We start from the raw sequence: 25,874 nt of genomic DNA, 5'->3' as shown, positions 1-25,874 counted from the left end.
AACATAGTTTTAGAGAACTTTAATATATATTATATCATATTTCAATTCTAATTTATAATAATACATTTAAATATGCGAAAAAAAAATAATGTAAACTAATAAGTTTAAATTATTTTAAAGGTTGACAGATTTATAATTTAATTCAAAGTAGAATATATAATATAATAGTCAATAGTATTATTCATATTTACATAAGTAGGCCGACCTAATAGGGCTAAAAGGCTTTTCTAATAGCATGTGGTCTGAACTAATTTTAAGCTAAATATGCTTCTAAAAAAGCTTAGGTCTTGCCTATTTAGGTAAAAAGTTTGGACTGCTCTGATCTGCCGTAGGCCCCTAGGCCGGCCTGGCCTATTCCATCCATATTCCCCTCCTTCCTCCCAACCTAAGGAAAACATTTCTACTTCTGTCTTATCCTTATTAACAGATAACTCAAAAAGCCTCCTAAATCTCTCCCGAAAAGGGATCGCCCCCACCCAACAATCGATACCTAAAATGTCATTTGTATATGCATGTGAAGTAAATTTTGATTTTTCATTATTCAAAACACTTAATGGTATTAATTAGTGGTTTATTTGGACAAGAAGCAATAAAAGTATTTAGTAATTTAAAAAGGGACTAATTAAGGATAAATTTTTATCAAATAAATTGCTTATATATAGAGACTGATGACGTAATCTACCATTTGTTCAACAATCCAAAAAGCTCAACGCCCTCATGGTAATCCGAGCAAGTGTAGTTAATAATTTACGTTCCTTTTCGACTGCTCAAGAGATGTGTGGGGTATGTCTCATGTGTCATACTTGTCTTGATGGAGGAAGATACCCTTGGATGTAGAATGAACCTCAAGATCGAGAAAATAATGCAGGTTGCCGAGATCTTTCATATGAAAGGAGGCTTGTAACTGTTCTTTAAGTCTCTGAATGGATATGCTAGAGAGTGAGACAGTCAGAGAAGTATGTTTGAAATCATACCTATATGATGAAAATCTATCTGGAATCACGATTATGTGTGTTGCGCGTACTAGTATTATTTATAGGATATTTTCTTTAAACCATTTCCTTTTTCCTTATTGTGTAATAATTATCGATTTTTTTTTAAGAAATTAAACTACTCAATTGAAATTGACACTAAGGTGAATCGACTCTTAGACATTGAGATTAACATATTCAAAAGTTTAAAGTTTTTTTGAAGGAAGGATCAAAAGTTTAAAGTTAATACCACCATATCAACCAAAATAATTTATTTAATACTGAATTTTATTTGGAAAGAAATGATAAATTAAAATATGAATAAAGAGTAAGAATACAGTTTCGGTAAAAATTAATATGAATACTTGTTTTTTCTTTTATTAAAGCAAAAGTTAAGTCCTTTCATTCATAACATCGAATACAAATTAGTTGATAAATAATTAAAATTTGATAACATTATTGCATTTATTTCAATTAAGAATAAACTCCAGATGCTGAAATCATACAAAATAGTTGGTACATAATTGAAAATATATGTTTATTGCATCTATTTCAATTAAGAATAAATTCAAGAGTTATAGAGACATAAACAAAAGTTTTGACCGTCGATCTTAATGCAGGCCCCACCACTACCCCGACTATTATATTTTTTCACACACTCTGCGTTGCAACAATCATCATTACAGGTACTATTGCAGAGTCCCAGCCCAATACTGCATTGTTTTGGAGTATCATTTGGTGGTGATTTGTCCAAAGTACAAGTGCATAAGTTGTAAATTGCACATGACGATCCTAAAACACGAGCATGTTTTTCATATATTCTTCTGCATGTGTATGGACAGTTTACATCAGCACAACTGCCAATAATTTTTGTGCAATTACCTTCTACCTGTATCAATTGCACTGTGTATGTTTGGACCAAAAATCAAGTAAAACCCAGTAAGAAAAAACGTTAAAATCTTGGATTCAAACTTGAACAAGGAAAAAAATTTAATATCAAAACTAATTACGATCATTTATCATTATATATATATATATATATATATATATATATGATTTAATAACCTTGACAATGGTGGAGAGGTTTACCTGCAACAACAAAAACCAAAATGGAAATGAAGCAAAAAGATTTCGAAATTGGGTACGCCATTAGATGGAGAGGTTTTAGTATTTTGGTTTGTGACCCCAATACAGAAGTTGTGTATTTATAAAGACAGTGAAATTATTGCTAAACAAGAAAACAAAAAAAAAGACCCTGTAATTACGTTACTTTTTGACCAAAAACAAAAAAAACAAAAAACTAATTAATTAGGTCATTTTTTTTTTTTTTGAGGTTTAGACTCTTTTTTATATAAGTCTTGGTCTGACCTATTTAAATTACGAGAAATGATTTTTGTACAACTATTTTGTAATAATTTTTCTTTCACACTCGCATTATGTTTTTACTTTACCTCTCTATTGTTTTGGTTTTCATGTCGATACCAACTTTTTTTTGTAAATTTATGGTTGTACCATAAATTATCATACAAATAATTATTCAAATAACACACTTATGAAAATGATGAATGCACAAATACTTGTAAAAAAAAAAAAGAATACTTAAAATTATTATTTTTTCTTTCTGTTTCACTTATAAAACTTTTCTTAATATGTTTGAAAGATCATATAGATCATTTATTATTGGACAAAGGGGTTATAATTCAGAATGATCTAATTATAAAAACAATGCGACTTAATCATAATTACTTTTAAAATGACATATGTGGATAAGTATGATTTGTTTTCCTCAACAACAACAAAAAAGCTATGATTTGTTTACAAGTAAAAACATTTATATATTGAGAATATAACAAAGTCAAACACAATTTAATTAGAAGTTAGCATTTTCAGTTAAACATAATCTTAATTTTTTGTCAAGTGGTTTAGTGGCTAGAAATTTGTCTTTTAAGATAAATAAATGGGTGTTTAAGGTTAAAACTCCGACCCATACAAATATTATGCAATGTTCATATCACCTAAACTAAGCTTAGAGAGACTTCATTACCAATTTTGACAACAGATTTCTTTCGATATTTTTTCTTTTTTACAAATAGATCTTTTACTTATAATAATTTTGTTGTTCTTTTCCTAGGTGTATTAATTTCTTTCAATTTCACTTCTCGCTCTACTCGTTCTTTTCCTAGGTCGTGAATTTAAATCCAACCCTTAGAATGAAACAGTGTTAAAATTGACAGTTTTAACTGACTCAAAAATTAATCTTTACAATTGCACTAAAATTACGCAGTTCAAACACGAAATATTTCATTCATTTTATTAAATAATTTATTCATTCTTAATTGTCATTTTTTAGTTTTTCTTACACAGATTGATAGAATCAATAATTTGTTTACTTGTCATGCATTTTTTAGTTTTTTTTTTATTATGTTTCATTTTTCTCCCATGCTCTGTGATAAACATTCCAACAGCTACTCTTGTACTCCTCCTCCGTCCCAAATTGTAAGACGTTTTGGCCATTTCACACGTATTAAGAAATGTAATTAATATTGCGTGGGGAAGAGAAATTATGGGTTGTTTTACAAAATTATCCCTAATAAATGGTATGGAAAAGATAAATGAAATAATTGAAAGAAGAGAGAGTAAATAATAGTTAAGGATATAATAGGAAAAACAACATTAATATTTCATTGGTATTGTAAAGCGACATATAATTTGGGATAAATTTTTTTTCCAAAGCGACATACAATTTGGGACGGAGGGAGTATTAAACTTTGAAAATCACAACCAAATATGAACAAAATTTTCTAGCACATGCAATAACTGCAAAGGAACGGAGAGAGAACATAATACATTTACTGAATTTTTGGTAATTTTTAGTGGAATTTAAATCAGATCCTTTCAGATATAGGGAAGATGACATAAGAGTTGAGATCCACCGCAAAAGGAGAGGAATTTGTCGTTGTGTGTTGAAGATAGTCCCCTTGCACTTTCAAGGATTTTCACTATAATCACTTTGATTACAATTTGCTCAAGTACATACCAAGAGACTTCTTAATGCTCAATCAGACAACAAAGGACTTCTATTCTCTAGGACAATACCTAAAGACTTCTTTGCTCAAGCACACAACAAGAGACTTACCTTCCTTAGCACAACTACTTAAGAATTTACCCTGTTCAATCACAACTGACTGAGAATTCATACGTGCTCAATGTTTCACCAAGAGACTTATATGTTCAACCACGCAGGAAAGAGACTTTCTAAAATATTGTCCCCAACTGCACACAAGTTAATGTGTTCTTACACTCTTTCTAACTAGTGAATGTAAACTGAACAAATGAACAGACTCACTCCTTAGGATTTCTAAGATATAAACCTGAAAATAAATTGTAACTGCTTTGCGCTATTTGATTTGACAGAGTTTTGACACAGAAAAATAGCAGAGTCTTGTTGCTTCTTCTTTAGGTCTTCATCTTCTTTTATAGACAGTGATTTGAGAGACGTTCGAGAATAGTGCCAACGAAAACATAGTCGTTGAGAAGCTTTGACCACGAACGTTGACCTTTTGCTTGATATTGACAGTTCTGTTGGAAAGTACTTTGAGTTTCCTCTGCTGAAGAAGAATTATTTGTGTCTCTTTTCATTCTTGATGTCCTTTGTCTAGTTGTATACGTAGACAGAAGGAGACAAAAGAACTGCTCTATCAGATATTATGATAGTGACAACACACAAAATAAGATAAAAGTTTACATGGATTATGAGTCCCTCAGATCCAAGTACCCAGTCAGATTCTGTGTATGATGATGTCCTTCACAAAATTTGTGGAGATCACTCCCCTGATTCTGTGAGGCATCCTTCTTCTAAGGACATTGACTTCTAGTTGACCTTCCAGTAGATCTTCTACCATAGTCTTCTAAGCTTCTGAATCTCTTTATGATTCTCTTTATATGTTCCTTCTTCATGATAAGTAGATCTGCACACTTGAACATATATTAGTATATCAATTGTTCTTCAATACCTTGTTATCATCCAAACCCAAGAGAAATTGTACGAAACATTCTTGTTCTAACATCCACCACGTTCCACTATAAGTTCTTCTACATCAGAGGGGGTGGTGTACCTACACGTGATCTGGCGCTCAAGTCAACGAGGGTTCAAGAAGAGTGAGGTAAATATATGAGGAAAGTGCGAGATACCTGACTCAATATTGTGCATTAGTATATATTTATACGGAATTATTAGTAGAGATTTTGGCTGTCAAGCCCTCACTTGTATAGGTGTCCTTAAAAGTAACTTGTAATGATATGAGACTGTTTCCAGCATTGGATTCGAAATGCATGGTCTAGATCATTGGTCCAGATTGCTATCTTGTGGTATAAAGGGTGTGTCCATGATATGGGTTTCCTCTTTATTACGTCTCAATTTAACTTGGGTCCTAACTTGGATTAGGCCTTGTCCCAGTCCGAAACAGTTACTCCCAAAGCTATAAGCTGAGGGAGCCAGATTGTAGCTTGATAGAAAGTTTCATGAGTACGACCCGTGGAAGAGGGGGACGTTTGTCAAGCTCTAAAAATTTATCTTTTCGTAGTCTGTGATTTAGGCTACCCTTTGGAGATTTTTGGCTCTATGATTTGGGTGAGTTGGGGTGTGAAAAATGGGTGCGTTGAAGGCGCAAGACTCTTCCTAAGGTATTCAAAAAACCCTCTTGCAACCTATTGGCTCACCATCAAGAAGAAAACCCTCGTATAACACCTTATTAGACCATCTAATTGAAGAAGAAAAAAACACAATTCTTATCTAGAATCCACCGCCAAGCATCCTCATCCACCCCTCCTCTAAACCCTTGAAGAGTGACAAACCACTCATTAAGTAAGTCCTCTTCCCATTTGAAAGGTAATCTCCCCTAAACAAACGACAATCCCCCCCCCCCCCCCCCCCCCCCCCCCCAACCTCTGTTAAGACCAAAAGGCTCCCCACTGGAGCCTCTTATTTAGTAGAAAGAGAGAAAATGAGAGGGAATGCCTCACAAATGGGGGGAGTTTCCAACCCATTTTTCCTTCCAAAAACTTGTAAAACGACCATTAGCATGCCTCCATTACTTCTAGGTTGGTGATGTCGGAGCATCATATGCTATTTTAGGCTATGTTTTAGTTATTTTCTTTCCATTTAATTTGCAAACAAATAAGTTATTTAGAGGAGTTTGAAGGTGAGAAAAATACAAGAAGATTATGTTGGTTTTTTCTGAAAATCTTTTAGGAGTTTAATTAAAAGAGAAAGACAGTCAGAAAGTGATCAACGTAAGATATAGAGACAACACAAACAAATTTATCATGGTTCACTCCATAATCTGATGTTAGTCCAGACCCTTTGTACTTCTAAGGGATTTTTCACTATAATCACACAAGATTACAGGTTCTACAGTACACAAGTCACATACTTCCTTTGCCTCACACAAGAGGACATATACAATAAGAGTTTACAAAAGAGTAGTAAACTAACTTTAAGCTTAAGAAACTTCTGACACTAAGAAATTTTAAGATATTATGTTTGTAAGAATTTTCAAAGTGTTTGAGCAATTTTAAATTTGATAGAGTTTTGACACTTGTAAAAGATATGTAATCTCTTAATTTCTTCAAACTGCTCAGGTACTTATATAGGACATATATGAGAGAGCCGTTGTTTGAGGATTACCAACTCATCAAAATCATCCTTGAGAAGCTTTGATTTAGATTTGAAATTTTTTCCTCAAATTGATAATGTTTTCGAATTGTTCTATGAAAGTCATTTGCTTCTTAGGGATTTAAAGAACGAAGATTAATGTTTCTTAGATTTTTTTTGAAGACAATACCAGATGTAGAAAATTCATCTCAAATATTACAGCATGAGGGGCTCTCAAATGTGCCCGTATGTGTAGGAAAAGCAACACTCCGCTTTGTCAAATGTGCCTGAAATTGGGGTATATACTAGTTCATGCATTACAAGCTATGTTTTTTTTTTAACAAGGCATTACATGCTATGTTAATATGAGTAGAGATTCTCTCTTTTTATTAAAACGGTAGCAGTAGTTGTTCTTATAGGATAACCATGTTTTGAGAACAAGGAACTTGTGTAATAAGTTTAATACATGTTACACTTACATGAAATACCTAGTCTTCCTTAACTAAATTGGGTTTCATTTATATATTGATTATTAAATGAGAGAAGAAGGATTGTGCTCCCCTGCATTTGCATAAAGAATCCAAAGTATCACTTAAATTTTCAAAACCTCTTGTTTATATTTCCGCAAATTCCTCAAGGAATAGTTCATGCATGCTTATTTATAGTACTATTAATAGTTTCACTTGATTATTATCATATATATACCTTTTGCAGAACTAAGTATTTGCAAGGAGTTTGAAAGATTGGGAAAAGATATGGTTGAAAAATGTGTTGGTCTACCTTTGGCTATCATGGTACTTCGAGGGCTTTTGGCTACAAAGGAAACACTCGGTGAGTGGGAAATAATACACAATCATATAACGTCATACAACGTCATACAGTGGCGGAGCCAGAAAAAAATGTCAGAGTGGGCCATTAAAATTAACTATTGAAAAATTGTTTAAAGTCTTGCAAATTAGACCTTTAATTGAATTATTTAAATTTTTCGGGTGGGCTACTACACCAATTTGCGGGAATTTGGATCAACCGAAACCTAAAACCGACATAAAATTGTATAAAATCTCGCAAAATAGACCTATAATTGAATTATTTAAATTTTCGGGTGGGCCACTACACCACTCTGCAGGAATTTGGATCAACCAAAACATAAAACCAACACAAAATTGCATAAAATCTCGCAAAATAGACTTATAATCGTTGATTTTTTTTATTTTTCCACGTGAGCCACATGAAGGGCTCCACCACTAACGTCATACCTAATAAGAGGAGAGGAAATTGAGAGACAATCGAGATTAACTGAGGTATATGACTTAAGTTATCACGACTTGCCTTACAAACTAAAACCGTGTTTTCTCTGTTTGAGCCAATTTCTCGAACAATTTGAGATGCCAAAAAATAAACTAATTCAGTTGTGTAATGCACTCATGTGCATTGCACCAGGCACCATGCATTCTAATATATTTCTATTCAATTCCAACATCGATAAAATCGAAAGAGCAATCTTGAAATGTATTCGTGAAGCAAGAGAAGTACAAATAGAAACAATTGTTTCACTACCTGAGTTAAGTGATTTCTCATACGACGAAGAGATGGGATACGTGGAATACATCACACATGGAGATTACGGGAGACCCGAGAACCTCGATGAAGTTGCCTAGGGGTTCCAACTGGCGAACCCCGTCTCTCTGACATCAAAACCATTGTTCTCGTCTCTATGAGGGAGAACCAATTGTCAAGTAAGGATTCAGAAGACCGTAATGCTCATATGTCACACTTCTTAGAAGTACTCGAGTATGTAGCATTATCAACCTAGCTAGAGTTTTAGAGTCCGACAAAAGTCTTGGTTTGTTTGTCTACTCTCTAAGTGGACGAGCGAATGATTGGGTCAACGAACTTCGAGGTGGCTCCATAGCTACTTGGGACCAAATGAAGAGGATGTTTCTCAGTCAATTTTCCCAACAATAAATTTCTAGTTTTCAGCAAGAAAGCAGAGAAAGTTTGTACGATGCATGGGAAAGGTACACGATGCTACTCAAACGAATCCCATTCATTTTCTGAAAATGCTTTGCATTTTACCTCTTTGTGTAGATATTCTAAGAAAATAAGGTCTTCGATGCATATATTTTTTTATTAGCTACAATTTGAGTGATTTGGCGTGAGAGCAATTAACGTTGTTATCGGCAAAAAGAATAGACTATGGCCAAAATATTTGATAGAATAAAGTTACTAACATTTTGGTGGACGAAGGCAAAAAATCCTGGCCTTATTGATATTAACCATTGGTTGGTTAACCCTTTACTAGTTTACTATATATGGGATAATCTATCAGGTGTAGCTTTTTTCGTGTTGGTCTTTCTCGAGTATTGTAATATACATTTGATTCTCAAAGTTATTCTCGTGCACTTTTTGTGCCGAGGAGAGCCTTTTGACTGATAAATATATATTGAACTTTTTTTTAAAGGGAAAAAAAAGAAGAAGAAAAATAATTTTATTAACATTATTATTCTTAGGTGATGTCTAGGGTGAACCACCAACTAAGTGCTCCACCACCATTGTGAGTATCCTTACCATCTTCAAGTAAAGTCTTATATTTGTTTTAAACAATTATCATCATCATTATTTCTTATTCATTTCAGAATTTCATTTGTAATAAAACGATGTGTTTTAAGGTGAATAAAATCGTAAGAATACATTTAACATAGGAATACATATCATTTAGGGTCATGCTAACTTATGTGCTTAGGGTATATGTTAAACATTCCATTAATGGTAAGAATTTATAAATATTAATATTTTACAATTTGAGCAATAAATTAACACAATTTTCAATATATAATTTCTAGGGTTAAATAAGTAAATAGTCCTCTTAAATATATCAACATTTGATTTTAGTCTCCCTAAAATATTCCTTAGGCTTTTTGGTCTCTCCAAAAAATTTCATCCATCAGTCTCTGCTCTCACTAGTACAAAATATACTTTATAGATTCGTGCTTAAGTCGGTTCGTTCTGCCACCCGTCTTAAGAATTGATGCGGTGGCAGTTTCGTAATTATTTTAAACTTCCTTAAGTCGGTTATAAGATTACCCGACTTACGATTGATAGAATAATGAAAAAAATTTTTTTTAATAAATTCCTTAAGTCACTAGGCTGACCAATTGACTTAAGAAGTCTTTTTCTTAAGTCGGTCGCTTCAACACCCGACCTAAGGATTTTTCTCTCTATTTCTAGGTGAATCATCAACTTTCACTATTTTTATTTATTTATTAATTAAATAAATAAACTAATTAAATTTATTAATTAAATTAATAGTTGTTTTTAATAAAGAAATTAATTAATAGTTATATGTTTGACAAAAAAATAGTTATATGACCTTTTTTCCGTAACAAAAAAAAAACAATTTTTTTTATGTCTCAACAAAAAAAAACAGACATTTTTTTCTTCAAAAGAAGTTTCTCTTGCTTCAGTCTACTTAGTACTGTGAGATTGAGATTCATCGCAGCAACAACAACACCATTGTCCTTTTCATCGCGATCGATTAACAAAAAATAAACATTTTTTTCTTAAAAAGAAGTTCGTCTCGCTTCAGTCTACTTCGTACTGTGAGGTTCATCGCAGCAACAACAGCAACATCGTCCTTTTCATCACGATCGATCATTGTTCCAGATTCACCTCAACTGTTAGGTATTTAATTTAATCCACTTGATTATTAGAATGATTCTCGTAATTATCATTGGAATTTTTCTATGATAGTAGTGGTGACAGTGATTAATTTGATTTCGTGTGATTTCCATATTGACCATTAAGTGTTTGATTATTTGTCTAACCCAAAGTTTCCTCCAATGGGTTTTGTTGTTTTGTTTGATTGATCGAGATTTGAAACCCCTTTTTTAGATTTTAAACTCTAAGTACTCACTAGTTAGTTTTAGCTTAAGTGGTGGCTTTGTTAGGGAATTGTGTTAAGCCCTGTTTGGACACAATGTTTAATTTGAAACCCCTTTTTTAGATTTTAAACTCTAAGTACTCGCTACTTAGTTTTAGCTTAAGTGGTGGCTTTGTTAGGGAATTGTGTTAAGCCCTGTTTGGATACAATGTTTAATTAAGTGCTCATAGCATTAGGGCATTTTATTCGAATTCTGCTAGTATTTGACTCCCTGCTAGTAATTGATACTAAATTAATTGACTTTCTTCAACTTAGAGACTACAATATATAAACCTCAATTGATTAGTGAAAATTTCCTTTATCTTGTTCTGTTTTGATTTAAGTCTTATGATTTGGAACTCATTTGAATAGTCATGAAAATAGTTGTGTGTATAAATTGCTAAAAAACTTTGATAATTTTGAGTTGAATGAGTGAACATATGGTAGGAAAGGTGAAAAATTCATTTATCTTGTTCTGTTTTGATTTAAGCCTTATGATTTGGAACTCATTTGAATAGTCATGAAAATAGTTGTGACTAGTATAGGACATCGTCAATATTGTTAGAAGCTAGAGACATAATGGATAAAATGGTGTTACATAAATGTATCAGAGTGTATAACATAGCTAGGAAGTGCTTGGATCCACCTTATCAATGATCTTGTGTCTGGTCTATAATCTGAAGGTTGAATGCACTTGCACAAAAATCTTAAATTATGAAACTCTAACCACCCTACATACTATTAATACCTTGATATTTATTTTTTGTCATCTTAGCTATACATAGAACTATTGTATGATACTTTTGTGCTAACAAAATTGCACAAAATCAGAGAAATTCAAAAATCATAATATGTCCAAATTACAACTAAAACTAAGGTAGGAACCAGTTTCTTTTGATATGTTCAAAAATCTAAATTGATTTACAAAGATCTAAATTGACATACACAATTCAGTGGCTGCAGCTGAAAAGAAAAAAAAAAGGATAAAACCAAAATAAGATGGTATGAGAGGTGTCCATAAAAAAAATTGAAGGTCCTTATAGTAGTAAGAATCTCTATAAACAGATTTCATTTTTCTAGTAGGGAAAGGGAACGGTAAATGTAGATATTACCCAATGTGTTTCAACTGAAATATGTTCAACATATACAAAAGAAACATAAGTAAATGTACTAGAATGAAGATTATGCCAAGTGCAACATTCTTGTGCATACTTCTTTTTTATTATTCACCATTCATCTTCATTCAAACAAGATTAATTAACCGAGTCAAATTGTTGTAATTTAAGCCTATGTAGTCAAAAAGGTATTATTTATTTATTAGAGGCTAAAGATATTATTTATTTTTAATACAAACTATAAGCAAAAATATATGTATGTGGGGCGTCATTTTCTAAAAGCAAAGGTTTTAGAAACAATGTCTTCAATTAGGCATTTAATCTTTTAGAAGAAAAACAAATATATGGACATATTGAACTTTCAATTTTCTTTCAATCATTAACAAAGTATAATTATGTGAGCTGTAAAACAAAAAATTTAATTTAATTTAACAGACTTATTAGATATAGTCATGGACTTTAAAAAGAAAACTTTAGGCATATATGAGATGTGTGAACTTATCTTCTAGAATCATTCAGTTCCTATGAGAAAGCATATGCTGAAGTTATTACTTTAGGCCTCCAAAAATATTCACTCACTTTTTTTTTGTTTTGAAGGCACGTAATTAGGACCTTTGGCACCCCATTGGCTACACATAGTCTTTCCACTAGCTTCAGTCTTTTGGACTGATAACTAGACTAATCTCTGCCTAGGTGTAAGTCACATACTAAGTGACTTACATAACGAAGGTTCACACCTTCTAAACTGACAGACTTCTACTCACTTCCTTCAAGGAGGTTTTTTCAGAAACAATATATGGATCGCAGTTGGATGAAAGCTAATCGTTTGAGTGAAAAGTATGAGAAAGGAGTGGAAGAGTTTTTACAATATTGTGAAAACCTTCCTAACAATAACGGGAAGTTCCATTGTCCTTGTGTTAAGTGTGGGAATAGACTTCCATTACTTTCAGTTGAAGAACTACGGAATCATCTAATTTGTGAGGGCGTTTGCGAAACTTATACCAATTGGATATGGCATGGTGAATCGTCAAACATCCCAGATGTCTTGGAAAGAGATGACATGGACGTTGAGATGGACAATCAGATGGAGGACATGATTTGCGATATTGGACAGGAGGATTTTCAGCGTGCACATGCACATAACAATTTACGCGCTAACAATGAATTAATATTGTACCCAGGGTGCAAGAACTTCACGCAGTTATCTGCAGTGTTGAGATTGTTCAACTTGAAGGCGAAAAATGGATGGACAGATAAAAGTTTCACTGAACTTCTTGAGCTGTTGTGCGAAATGCTCCCAAAAGGCAACACATTACCGAAATGTAACTATGATGCAAAGAAGATATTATGTCCGATGGGTATGGAGTACAAGAAAATACATGCTTGTCCTAATGACTGCATATTGTACCGAAACGAGTTTGAGGATGAGAAGCAGTGCCCTACATGTGGGCTATCACGCTACAAAGTGAAGGATGGTGATGATGATGAAAGCTTAAAGCGTCCTCCTGCAAAGGTGTTATCGTATCTTCCAATAATTCCAAGGTTCAAAAGATTATTCGCTAATGAAAATGATGCAAGGAATCTTCGATGGCATGCATGTGATAGGGAAGATGATGGAAAAATTCGTCATCCAGCTGATTCATTGCAATGGAAGAAAATTGATGAATTGTATTCGGATTTCGGTAAAGAGGCAAGAAACCTTAGGCTTGGACTTGCTACAGATGGAATGAATCCATATGGAAACTTAAGTAGTAACCATAGTTCATGGCCCGTTCTCCTAGTTATCTACAATTTATCTCCTTCGATATGCATGAAACGAAAATACATGATGTTATCTATGATGATATCGGGCCCAAAGCAGCCAGGAAATGATATAGATGTGTATCTAAGTCCCTTGATTGAAGACTTAAGAATGCTTTGGGAAGAAGGTGTTGATGTGTTTGATGGCTATTCTCGGCAGAATTTCAAGATGCGTGCAATGTTATTTTGCACTATCAATGACTTTCCTGCATATGGGAACTTGTGTGGTTATAGTGTTAAAGGACATAAAGGTTGCCCTATATGTGAAGAAGAAACATGCTTCAAACAATTAAAACATGGAAAAAAGACTGTTTATCTTGGGCATCGAAAATTTCTCAAACCTAATCACCCATATCGCAAGTTGAGAAAAGCGTTTAATGGAGAGCAAGAGTTTGAAACTGCTCCGCAAGCCCTAACTGGAGAGCAAGTTTATCAACGAGTGAAGGATATCAATGTTAAATTTGGAAAGAAAGAAAAGAAAAAAAAACAAAAAACCACTGAGAAAAAGATATGGAAGAAGAGGTCTGTGTTCTTTGATCTTCCCTACTGGAGCAGTCTAGATGTTAGACATTGTATCGATGTGATGCATGTGGAGAAAAATGTGTGCGATAGTGTAATTGGAACACTTCTCAATATTCATGGTAAAACAAAGGACAATGTGAATGCTCGTTTAGACATGGTTGAGATGGGCATACGACAAGAGTTAGCTCCGCATTCAGCAGATAATAAGAAGACATATTTGCCTCCGGCTTGTCATACGTTGTCTAAACAAGAGAAAACAAGCTTTTGTGAGTGTCTACATACATTAAAAGTTCCACGAGGTTACTCTTCAAATTTCAATAGTCTTGTCTCAATGGAAGATTTAAAATTAATTGGCACGAAGTCTCATGATTGTCACGTATTGATGCAACAACTACTACCGGTGGCTATTCGTGGCATATTGCCTAAAAAGGTCAGAGCTATCTTAACTAGGTTGTGCATATTCTTCAATGTTATATGCAGTAAAGTAATTGATCTTCGAAAATTAGAGGAGTTGGAAAATGAAGCTGCTATAATCTTATGCCATTTAGAGATGTATTTTCCTCCGTCTTTTTTTGATATCATGGTTCACTTAATTGTTCATCTAGTGAGAGAGATTAGATTATGCGGTCCTGTTTATTTGAGGTGGATGTATCCAGTTGAGCGATACATGAAGATCTTAAAAGGGTATGTGAAGAATCAACATCATCCCGAAGCATCTATTGTTGAAAGATACATCGCAGAAGAAGCTGTTGAGTTTTGTAATACTAACTATATGCCAGAAGAGGAAGCGATAGGAATTCCCAAGCCTCAATACGATGGAAGATGTGGAGGTATACAAGGTTTAAAACTTAAGAGTTTGGACTCAGTGGAAGTACTTCAAGCACATTTGTATATTTTGAATAATATTGATGAAGTTCAACCTTACATTTCTACTCACAAAAGGATTGTCAAGGAAAAAAATTCTCGAATGAATGAAAAATGGGTGTTAAAAGAGCATAACAAGACTTTCTTGAAGTGGTTTAAAGAAACTATTTCAAATGACAATACGTGTTCTGAAAATTTAAAATGTCTAGCACGAAAACCTCAGTCTGATGCCATAAGTTGGACCATCTACAACGTGAATAATTTTACATTCTATACAAGGACCAAGGATGACAAGAGTACGGTTCAAAATAGTGGGGTTATGGTTGTAGCCGAGTCTATGCACTTCTCAAGTTCAAAAGATAAAAATCCTATCATGGCATCAATACCTTACTACGGGATCATTGAAGAAATGTGGGATATTGATTTCGTTACACTTAAAGTTCCTATTTTCAAATGTAAATGGATTGACATAAACAACGGTGTCAAAATAGATGAATTTGGTTATACATTGGTGGACCTTGGTAAGATAGCTTATACGAACGAGCCTTTCATTATGGCATCTCAAGCAAAACAAGTGTTTTATGTTTCTGATCCTTCTAACAAAAAGTGGTCAGTGGTTCTCCAAGGTAAAATCAGTCACGAACCTAACAATGACAATCTGCATTCAACGCTATATACTTATGAGACTCCTTTCACACAACGACAATCTACTTCAATGGAGGAAACTTTAGTGGACGATGTGTATGCCACTCGTGATGATCATCGCGAAGGGATATGGGAAAATATTCAATCAAATCAATCTTAGTTAATAAAATGGTGACTTTTGTTTCAATTGTATCATAGAGATTCCAAACTTTGGAGTATCAGTCCATTAGAGAAGTAGTTAATAGTTTTACTTGTGAATTTGCAGTCCATTAGAGAAGTAGTTAATAGTTTTGTTTTCACATAGAAGCATATGACTGTGATTGCTGGGATATTACTTTGTAAACAAAGTGACTTCTCAAATGGTGCTTACCACAATTCATGTCATTTAAATTATGAAACTACTTGATCTTGCTTTTGCATTTTTATTTTTAATGTTTTCGCTCGTTTTATTTGCAAACTCATCTGACTTCTATATTAATAAAAAAAAAAAATATTTTTGCCCTTAACGAATGACTTCTAGTTTTATGTAGAAGTAACTTACATATGGAAAAATTTATAATTTGTTGAGATACAAATCCATATTTGAATTTTCATTCTATTATGACACTGTGTATCAAGTTTGTAGTTTGGGTTTTGCTACTGTTATGATAATGAATAGTTTGACTTCAATTTATTAGTGTCAAACCTCAGTATAATCTCATTTTTTGCCTACTGTTCTATTTTCATTTCCTTGGTGAGTTTAATATGCAGTTTTTAATTGATTCTTGGTTGTGCACTATATTAATGGTATTGAGCTTGCATTGTTACTAACTGTTGTTATGTTTCTTTTTAAACAGACATATGGGTGATCCAGCAGGTCCTTCACAAAGTGGGTCGAATACTCAATCTAATCGAAAAAGGGGAAGAGGTCGCACCCGTATGAAGAATTTGAAAATGAAAACTGCACATGGTGAGAAATTACCAATTGAATTCCAATCTAATGGATTACCTTCAGGGGAAAACGCGAAAAGGTTCAAGCTCCAGGTGGCTTCCTTTGCTCGAGAGTGTACAAGTATTCTGATAAGTGATTGGAATAGTGTTCCTGATGCCACAAAGGATGAGATTTGGAAATCAATCACAGTAATTTTTAATTGTGTTTATCAATATTGTACTTAACTTTAATTTTGTCATACACTAACTCCTATATTTGTTGCGTAATGTAGGCTAAATGGGATATGCCGAATGATAAGATTGTGAAAAAGAAAACTATATCGTACGCGGGTGAGCGATGGAAAGCATTCAAATATAGTTTAACAAGTAGGTATTTATTTGATGGTGAAAATATTGACAAGTCTCCTATGGAGACTTATGATTTTATTGATGAGGACATATGGCAGGAGTTTATTAGGACGCGAGCCGAACCTTCCTTTCTGGTTAGTTTGATTTATTATGTAGTTCTTGTATCAAGTTTCATTTTAGTATTACCTAATGAATCAATGTGTTGTTTATATAGGAGAAAAGACTGAATGCACAACAGACTCAAGCTCATAATAAATATCCTCATAGATTGTCTCAAGGGGGATATGAATTACTTGAGAAAAAGATGATGGAAGAAAAATTAAAAGAAAGACAAGAAGCAGCTGGAGACATAGAAGTTCCACCTCCATCTCCACCTCAACGTCATGAGAAGTGGAAAAGAGCCAGAATAAAACCATCAGGAGAGTATACATCAGAAGACACTCGTGTTGTTGCAGAGACAATTGTAAGTAAATGCTTAAGTTCTTTTTTCCAACTTGTAAATATATTGGATCAAAGTAATGATTTGAAGAAAAGCAAAAAGATATTTTTAAAAGCACTTAGGATCCAACAAAAATGATCTATATAAAAACAATCAATGGAAATTCTCACTGCCTTATCTTGGTAGAACATTAGAAATTTGATAGCTATAATTTTTCTTTTTATTGTTGATTGTGTTTGTGATTATGTATTGGCTATTGGTCAATTCCACGGTCCAGTTGAAACTAATGGAGGTTGTGTAGTTGTGCTCATGCTAGTTTATTAACAAGCAATTGTTTTGTCATATATTTTATTAATAGAAACTACCTATAAGATTGTGATGATAGATCAGGAAAGTAGTATTCCATTGTATTGTGATACAAAAAATGAGCAAAAAAATGTGTAATCATATATAGGGATTCTTATTTATAGACCAATATGTAATACCATATTTTAACATCGATAAAAGTGAAAGTTTATTTACTCTCTCATGTAGCTTTTAAGTTGTATTTCTTCTATGGAATGGTTGCATCATCCATCATCATTCAAATTATTAAATCATTGAATCACAAACAGAAATGCTAATTTTCCAATAATCACAGGACAAATGTTATTGCCTAGTAGAACCACGTTGATTCATGAAAGTGTGTTAAACTAGCACAAAATTCTTCATATCTACTACTATTTAATTTAACGCATTTGAGGGGACATATGGATTTGTATTTGACCATGAAACATGTGAGCTGCAATTTTCTTTTTCTAAATTGGTTATTATATATATATGCATAGTTTCATTGTCAGTCTTGTGTGTATTATAAAGAATGATAAATATGATAAATTTGATGTTGTAGGATTCTCTAGTGTCAGACGGATTTGTGCAAAATGGACGTGAGGACATCTTGGTGAAAGCCCTTGGGCAAGATGAACACCCTGGTCGTGTTCGTGCTGTTGGTCGAGGTGTGGGAATTCGAGAATACTTTGGATCAAAATCTCATTCCACCCCGTCTGTTATCAGTGGTGCCCAACTAGCAGCATTGACTAAGAAGATTACACAGGACGTGCTGCAGACTCTTCGCACTCAACCAAATCAAAATTTCCCAATTTATTCTCCTAATACCACTCAACATGTTAGCTCAAAAGACAGTTGCTCTACTGTTCCACAGACACCAGATGATGAAGAGGATATCGATATCCCAGAAGAGTGTGAATTGTATGTTGATGGAAGCAATTATGTGGTCGCACATGCTAATGTGTACAACCTAGGGCCCACTATACACAATCAGGTGCTAGCTAATGATATGGTTAGAGTGGCTGTTACTAAGGTGATAGATGCAAAAGCTCAAGTACCTGTGCCCACTGATGAGGTGACAACAATTGCTCAGGCCGTCAACACTTTCATTAAATGGCCAAAAAGACTTTTGCGAGTTATCACTAATAAGGTATTTATTATCTTTGTGTCTATCACTATTTACACTTCATACTGTTTAGACTTGTGTAATGTTTTATTATAATGGTTTAGGATGTTGATATACCTATGAAAGTTGATGTTCCACAAAAAAAGTCAGAACCTATTTGTCAAAAATTGATAGTGAAGGCAATGTACATGGAACAAGATTTGAAGTTTAAGGCTAAACATAGTGGGATTGATATTGAGCTACCAAGGGATGATATCATGGACTTGTGTTTGGGTAAAAAAGAATTACACTTGACTATTTTGCAAGTGTGGCTCACGTAAGTATATTTTGTTTGTAAATTTAATGGTCATTCAATTACTTAATTTTATTTATAATGAATTTTGTTGCACTATCTTAGGTATCTACACCGTCGTTGTGTTGAATTGGGCAAAAGTGGAATGTACGGATTTCTTGATCCGTATTACACTCTTGCTCAAAATGACCGAGTTAGTGTTCAAACCTACATTCAAAACACAATGGACCATAATAAAAAGGATTTGTACCTAGCTCCTTACTTTAACAAGTAATTTTTTCCCCTCTCTTTATATTCAATCACTTGTAATATAGAGATTTGAATTTTACAAATAATTTAATTTTTTAATGCCCTTGTAGTCGTCACTGGCAGTTGCTCATAATTAATCCTAAGAAGCGTGAGGTAACCTTTCTCTGTTCATTAGGAAAGAAGCCGTCGGATAAAAATTTACCAGTCATTGTTGATTCGTAAGTATTCAATTTATTTATTATACATGAACTGTCATATGTTTAATGATATAAGTTTAACGATTAAGTATTGATTATTGTAGAGCTTTGGAAGGTTATTATAATCTACAAGGGGTGAGAAAGCATAGTAAAGTAGTATGGTTTTATCCCACCGTAAGTTGTTTACACATGCTACTACTTCATCTATCATCTTTGTCGTGTTTCTATATTAAATAGCTTCTGTTTGTAATAATATTTACCGATTAGTCGGTCACATTTGATCATATTCAATTTCAGAGTCGAAGGCAATCAGTTTCTTACGAGAGCGGATACTTTGTCATGCTACATATGTTGAACATCATATCCAGTGGTGTTGTGGATTCATGGATGCAAGTATGTATAAGATTTTTTTAACAAATATTATAAATTAATTAATTTTATTCTTACATGCTAATATGATAAACTAATATTATGTCATCATTTATTTATTTAGATATTTGCGGATTCAACTCCCTTTCAAAAGGATGAAGTTAAAAATGTTCAAGAACGCTGTGCAAATTTGATTCTGGAACTTATCGAAGCAAATGAGGATTCATTGTAGTGCGAGATTGGTTTCTGGAGCAGGTGGGGGGAGTAAGCTTTAGTGAGACTGGTTTTCTTTTTTTAGCAATTGGGGTTTTAGCTTAGTGTTAGCCCTGTTTTGAGTTTTATATTATTTGCATTTTGGTTCTAATATGTACTTTAATCTGTCGGTGCACAGTGGCAATATTTACTTTCTAATGACATTGAAGTTCAATGGTTTATTTTAAATAGTACATGTGTATTTTGGTTATGCACTTTAATGTATCTTCCTATTACACTGCAATATAGTGCATTGGATATTCTGCATGCATGCAGTGGACAAAAAAAAAATGGAAGCCAATTCTGCATGTGTGCTATATAAAAAAAAAAAGTATTAACTTTTTAAGACGGTTAAAACTGTGCGACTTACAAAGTTAATATCTTAGGTCGGGTAAATATTAACTGACTTACACATTGAGGCCTTAAGTCGGTTGCTAAATCCGACTTCAAAAGCTGAAACTTCTTACTACGGGAGCTGTTAGGTCGAACGCATGCCCGACTTACAAAGCTTTTTTAACTGACTTAAACAAGGAGGCCTTAAGTCGGTTGCTATACCCGACTTAAAAGGAAGAAACTTCTTACTACGGGAGCTGTTAAGTCAGCCGCGCGCCCGACTTAAAAAGCCTTTTTTAACCGACTTAAAAAGGGTTTTTTGTACTAGTGTCTACATTGAGAACAAGGACTAATTTCATGGATGAAAATTTTTGGAGGACAAAAAATCTAAGAAATAGTTTAAAAGACTCAAATGTTGATATATTTAGGGAGACCATTAATTTTTTTTTTTTTTTTGAGGGGTGGAGACCATTTACTTATAAACCCTAACTTATATTTATAAAATTCTTAACATGTACTCTAAAAGTACAAGTTAGCATTTCCCTAATTATTGTATTTATTTCAATCAAGAATAAACTCAACGCCGTCTATAGGTACAAGAACAATAGTCGATACCATAGTCTTGCACACAATCCCCAACACCCGACTTAGGATATTTGATTTCACACCTTGCATAACAACAATCATTCCTACAATCATCGGTGCATAGTCCCATCCCAATTTCGCATTGATTAACTCCAAATTGTCCTGTTACTGGATGTTCGTAAGTACATGTGCATAAGTTGTAGAAGTCACAACTCCATCCTATAGGTTTAACACCTCTTCCAAAGGCTTCACATTGTGATGGACAATATACATGTTCATGAGCACAATTAGCCACAATGTTTGTGCAAACACCTTCAACCTCAATTAATTGCACTGTTCTCGGACAAAATAAAAAAAAATGAAACAGAAATTAGTTAAAGATTTATTATTTAAAAAACCATGATGACAATGGTAGACTTATTACCTGCAACAACTAAAGCTACTATGGCAAAGAAACCGAAAGATTTTGACATTTGGTTTGCTGTTAAAAAATGATCTTTGCAAGGATGTTACTCCAATGTTAAATCTGTGTATTTATAACTCATTGAAATTAGGTTTTTTTGACCAAAAGCTATTTGTTTTTTTTTACCAAACCAAAAACTTTTTTGTCTGTTGACTAAACCAATAACTGTTTTGGTAAAAAAATAATATCCATCCCAAAATATAAGTAAAATTTGGTCAACAAAAGTTAATGTATTTGGTTCAAAATTTATATTTAATACATCAATTTATGTTGACTAATTTTTGCTTACATTTTGGGACGGAGAAAGTACTCCCTCCGCTCCACATTAAATGACACGGTTGACTTTGTCATACTCGCCAATGCATATCTTTTTATCATTAATATATTTAATTATCTATTAAAAAATTATAAAAATTTAATATTTTGTAAATATTCATCGAAACAAATCCAAAAATATTTTATACGATATTATTTATCTTTGTATATTTATAAAAAAATATGATCAAAGTGTGTTAGATCAATGATACACATTTTCAAATAGGTCGTCTAATATACTAAGACGGAGAGAGTAATAGTTATTATGGGCATGTCATTCGGATAAAATTAAATATATTTTTATGAACAAAATACAGAAGAGGAATTTACATACATAAGCACTGTCGGAGCCACATATATCACTATGTGGGATTCTGCCCCCACTAAATTTTTCATAGCATCATGGATTCCTGCATATTACATTACATATTTACGTATATACACCTTCCGTCCTAAATTATAAGCAAAAAAAAAAATTAATTTTCTTTATCCAAATTATAAGTAAAAAAGACCAATTTTTATCATATTTAATGATATTGTTTCAAAAAATTATTTTTTCCAAAGGAAAATTAAATGTAAAGTGCATTGAAATTGCTCTCTCTTTAAAAATTGAATGTGCGGTGAAGTTGGTGTTGGTTATGAGTTATCCTGCCATAGGTCGCCTGTTCAAGTCATGTGATGTGAATATTTTTGGTAACCAAAAAAAAAAAATTGCTCTCTCTTTCATTTTCTCAATAACCAATAAAATTTGTTTTTACATCTTTCTATAAAACTTATTTCAAGGATAGACGAAAATGAATTGAAGAAATGTTTTTTTTTTCTTTTTTTTTCTTTGAAACTGAATGAGTTGAAGAGAGAAGTCATGTTTTTTTTTTCTTTCTTGGAAAATAGACGAAAATGGCAAAGCTATTATAAACTCACACACACAAGTGGAGTGATAGAAGTTTGGCAAGTGTACCAAATACTATCGAAGTAGTAAAAATATCGTTCCCACAAGGACTGGTTTTAATCTCAATAATTCAATTACGTACATTGTAAAATAGGATGTATAAAAGTTATTTTGTTTTGCCACTAGGAAGTTGATTGGTCTGTTTGCATAAAAGTAAAGACAAAAAATAAAGACTGGTTTTAATAACAAGAGAGAGAGAGAGGGGGGGATGAGTTTAGGTCTTTCGAATCATCGATGTTCCCCTAATTGGTATACTGCATATATTCTTATGAATGATTCTCTAGTTCCACGATAGTTAACAAAATAGCTCTAATCAATCCCTTGAGTTAGGACCCTCTTCTAGGATTACATCCCCTAATTCCTTAGGTGGTCTAATAATCTTTGAAGGTTTAAGCACGTTAACCTAATATCACTAATAATGGATTATCCATTCCTAGACTAACCATGTTTATTAGAACAATTCAATTAGGTCTAAGTCGAAAGTTAGGGTCAGTAGTCATTCGTTCTCACTAAATCATATTTATATTTGATCAGGATATAAAAAGCATTAAGAACAATTGAATTAAATAAAAACTAGATTGTCATTCACAATAAATAGAGTTTCACAGCAACATGGTTCAATTAGGGTTACAAAGAATCATCTCAGACATAACCTCTAATGGATTTAGCTACTCATAATGGTGTTTACAAATAACATAATCATTAGAGGAATCAATACATACATGAACTGGTAAAAGGATGAAGAAATCACCCTTCTAGCCGTCTTGTAGTCTCAAAATCGCACTTTGCTCTGCGCAAAGTGTATCCCTTGTCTTCATAATAAACTTTAGTTTAAATAGGCACAGAAATTCGACTAAAACCGTGACACGTTTTCACCAGAATAACAAACACATGAATTAGGCTTTCCTCAAATCGTGTCACGTTTTCGCCATCGTGACACGTTTTTCCTCAATGTCGAGAGCATGTTTTTATCTTCCAAAATCGTGTCACGTTTTTACCAAATCGTTACACGTTTTCATTATTTGTATTTTCTTTAGGTTTTTTGTTTTTCTTGCTGCATAAGTTGACTTGTGAATTCTAAAATGTGATCAAATTACAAAGAGAATTACATAATGACGAGATGTCATCATGGAGGTATTGGGGTTCGAACCCCGATCATGGCGTCCTACCTAACAATTTCGGCATTTTTTCAGTTGAGCTAGGACTTGCAGACATCATGTGTTTTATTTTCTTGCAAGTTCTGTTGTTGTGGCCATATGCAATTTTCTTTAGTGTGAGAAAAAGAAAAGAAGGGAGAATGATAAAAAAACAATCAATCAATTAAAAGACATTAATTGTTTTGTTATTTTGTGATGACAAGGGTTGCCTCTAGGGTGTGATTGGTTTGCAAAACAGTAAGTACTGGACAGAACAGTGCAAGACATATCAACACAACACAAGATAGAACAACACACGACAAATTTTTATAGCATTGAATAATTTTGTTTTATACGATTTTTGGGGGACGAAATTCCATTTTGGTATTTTAGACAACTTGTACGTGAGACAAAAAGTTGTGTTGTGGTTTGGTAAGCGACAAAAATATCAGTTTATGTCCTGTCCATTGCCTCCAGTTTATCCTGTACTTGAAACAGTTTTACAAATCAAACACTGGACAATTGGAGTTGTTATGTCATATCCTTCATTTTTTAGCAAATCAAACACACCCTATAATAGAGAATTAAATTAAAGGCTACCATATCAAATAATATAAGCCATTAATCAATATTGGAATTAAAAGGTCATGATTTGGAGTAAGTTAACACACTTGCTCTTGAAGTCAAAATGCCCCCCTCTTGTTTTATATTATAGACTTGTTTTATGTTGGGCGATTTTCCTTATTTTTCTAGTAAGTATGATGTTAAGTTCGACAATTTATTAATTACTTTGTTTTTAGTTTTTACCACAAAATTATTCAATGCCTATTCTTTTATATTTTGTTTATGATAAAAACAACATTTTTTTTAAGAATTAAGTTGTAAAAAAAAAATTAAAAAAGTTGTTTTTTCACTCTACAAAACAAAGTTTTTTGTTTGACGGACCGACCTACCAACTCATTTGTCCGCCACTAAACGGGAAAAAGAGTAATTTTAGACTCGATCACCTAATTTAACTCGACTCGTCCTGTTTTAAGCAGGCTTAGACGGAGTAGGGCTAAACAGGACAGAGCGACCTGCTTTGCATGCCATCCCTATGAATAGAATACGGAGTAGGGCTAAACAGTACTGCCCGACCCGTTTTGTCATCCCCAATATATACATAATGTATAAAGTTTGATCAACTATTTAATTTTGATATACCATAATTACAAAAAACTAATTATAACTAATTATTACAAAATATTCTATTTGGTTGGTCAACTATTCTATCAATTAATTGGTGAATAAAATCATGAAGAGAATGCATTTGAAATAGCTATGAATATCATACAAATTTATTGTATTTCCTCTAAGATCAAATTCAACGATCATAGGAACAAAGACAAAGAATCATACCAAAGGCATCGACACAATTCCCAGAACCCGTTTTACTATATCGACTAACACACCTTTTGTTGCAACATTCATCTTGACAGTCACCATTGCAAATTCCCATCCCAATAATACAATTACCAGGTGGTGTTAATCCTGGTGGTGGCTTATCAAAAGTACAAGTGCATAAGTTGTAGTATGAACATGATGATCCTAAAACAGCAACACCTTTTGCATATGATTGACAATGAGTTGCACAATCTTCTTTTGCACAACTACCAACAATTTTTGTGCATTCACCTTCTACCTGTATTAATTGCCCTGTGCTCGTACAAAATTTAAATGAATTTTTTTTAGAGATTTATCATTTAAAATTTAACAACTATGTGATAATGGTGGAGAAGACTATTACCTGCAACAACTAAAACCAAGATGGCAAAGAAACTGAAAGATGTTGACATTTGGTTCGTCATTATACAATTCAAAAATATTTTGGTTTGTTATTCCCATATTCAGTGTCTATTTATGAATTATTGAGATTAGGATAAGCATGAACAATTAAATAATCTTTTATTTAATGATTCGCAATAAATAAGGTCAAAAGAAATTCATCAAACATGGACAAATTATTATTATTATTTCAAAACAAGATAAAAAATAAAAAAATAAGAAAGCAATCAAACAAGTCAAAAGAAATTCAT

The 25,874-nt window shown here is 32.9% G+C and overlaps 4 protein-coding genes and 1 long non-coding RNA gene across 5 annotated transcripts; 2 read left to right on the top strand and 3 right to left on the bottom strand.

Annotated features, from left to right (window-relative positions):
- Positions 1-1,439: 1,439 nt before the first annotated feature.
- On the bottom strand, positions 1,440-2,147 carry LOC120578023 (uncharacterized). Its single transcript, XR_005643982.1, has 2 exons — positions 2,061-2,147; positions 1,440-1,874 (listed from the first exon to the last, which is right to left on the bottom strand). It is a non-coding gene; the product is annotated as an uncharacterized lncRNA (long non-coding RNA).
- Positions 2,148-12,454: 10,307 nt separating this feature from the next.
- LOC112419354 (uncharacterized) lies at positions 12,455-15,649 on the top strand. The gene has a single exon (XM_024776958.1). The coding sequence runs from the start codon at positions 12,455-12,457 to the stop codon at positions 15,647-15,649; it is 3,195 nt and encodes a 1,064-aa protein (XP_024632726.1).
- Positions 15,650-16,329: 680 nt separating this feature from the next.
- Positions 16,330-20,182, top strand: LOC120578304 (uncharacterized). The gene is made up of 10 exons (XM_039830973.1): positions 16,330-16,608; positions 16,692-16,901; positions 16,982-17,230; positions 18,096-18,683; positions 18,764-18,975; positions 19,057-19,221; positions 19,311-19,418; positions 19,502-19,571; positions 19,695-19,790; positions 19,891-20,182. Exons 1-10 carry the CDS (start codon positions 16,330-16,332, stop codon positions 19,996-19,998), a joined length of 2,085 nt encoding a protein of 694 aa, XP_039686907.1. The 3' UTR covers positions 19,999-20,182.
- Positions 20,183-20,928: 746 nt separating this feature from the next.
- LOC25486391 (defensin-like protein 183) lies at positions 20,929-21,409 on the bottom strand. Its single transcript, XM_013607789.1, has 2 exons — positions 21,361-21,409; positions 20,929-21,269 (listed from the first exon to the last, which is right to left on the bottom strand). The coding sequence occupies exons 1-2, from the start codon at positions 21,407-21,409 to the stop codon at positions 20,929-20,931; spliced, it is 390 nt and encodes a 129-aa protein (XP_013463243.1).
- Positions 21,410-25,035: 3,626 nt separating this feature from the next.
- On the bottom strand, positions 25,036-25,716 carry LOC11439655 (defensin-like protein 183). Its single transcript, XM_003594956.4, has 2 exons — positions 25,586-25,716; positions 25,036-25,494 (listed from the first exon to the last, which is right to left on the bottom strand). The coding sequence occupies exons 1-2, from the start codon at positions 25,644-25,646 to the stop codon at positions 25,163-25,165; spliced, it is 393 nt and encodes a 130-aa protein (XP_003595004.3). The 5' UTR covers positions 25,647-25,716; the 3' UTR covers positions 25,036-25,162.
- Between the last annotated feature and the right edge of the window lie 158 nt (positions 25,717-25,874).

Source organism: Medicago truncatula, chromosome 2 (genome assembly GCF_003473485.1).
Source record: "Medicago truncatula cultivar Jemalong A17 chromosome 2, MtrunA17r5.0-ANR, whole genome shotgun sequence".
NCBI lineage: Eukaryota > Viridiplantae > Streptophyta > Magnoliopsida > Fabales > Fabaceae > Medicago > Medicago truncatula.
The sequence above is the reverse complement of the archived record's forward strand: the minus strand, read 5'-3'. Positions and strand labels throughout refer to the sequence as shown.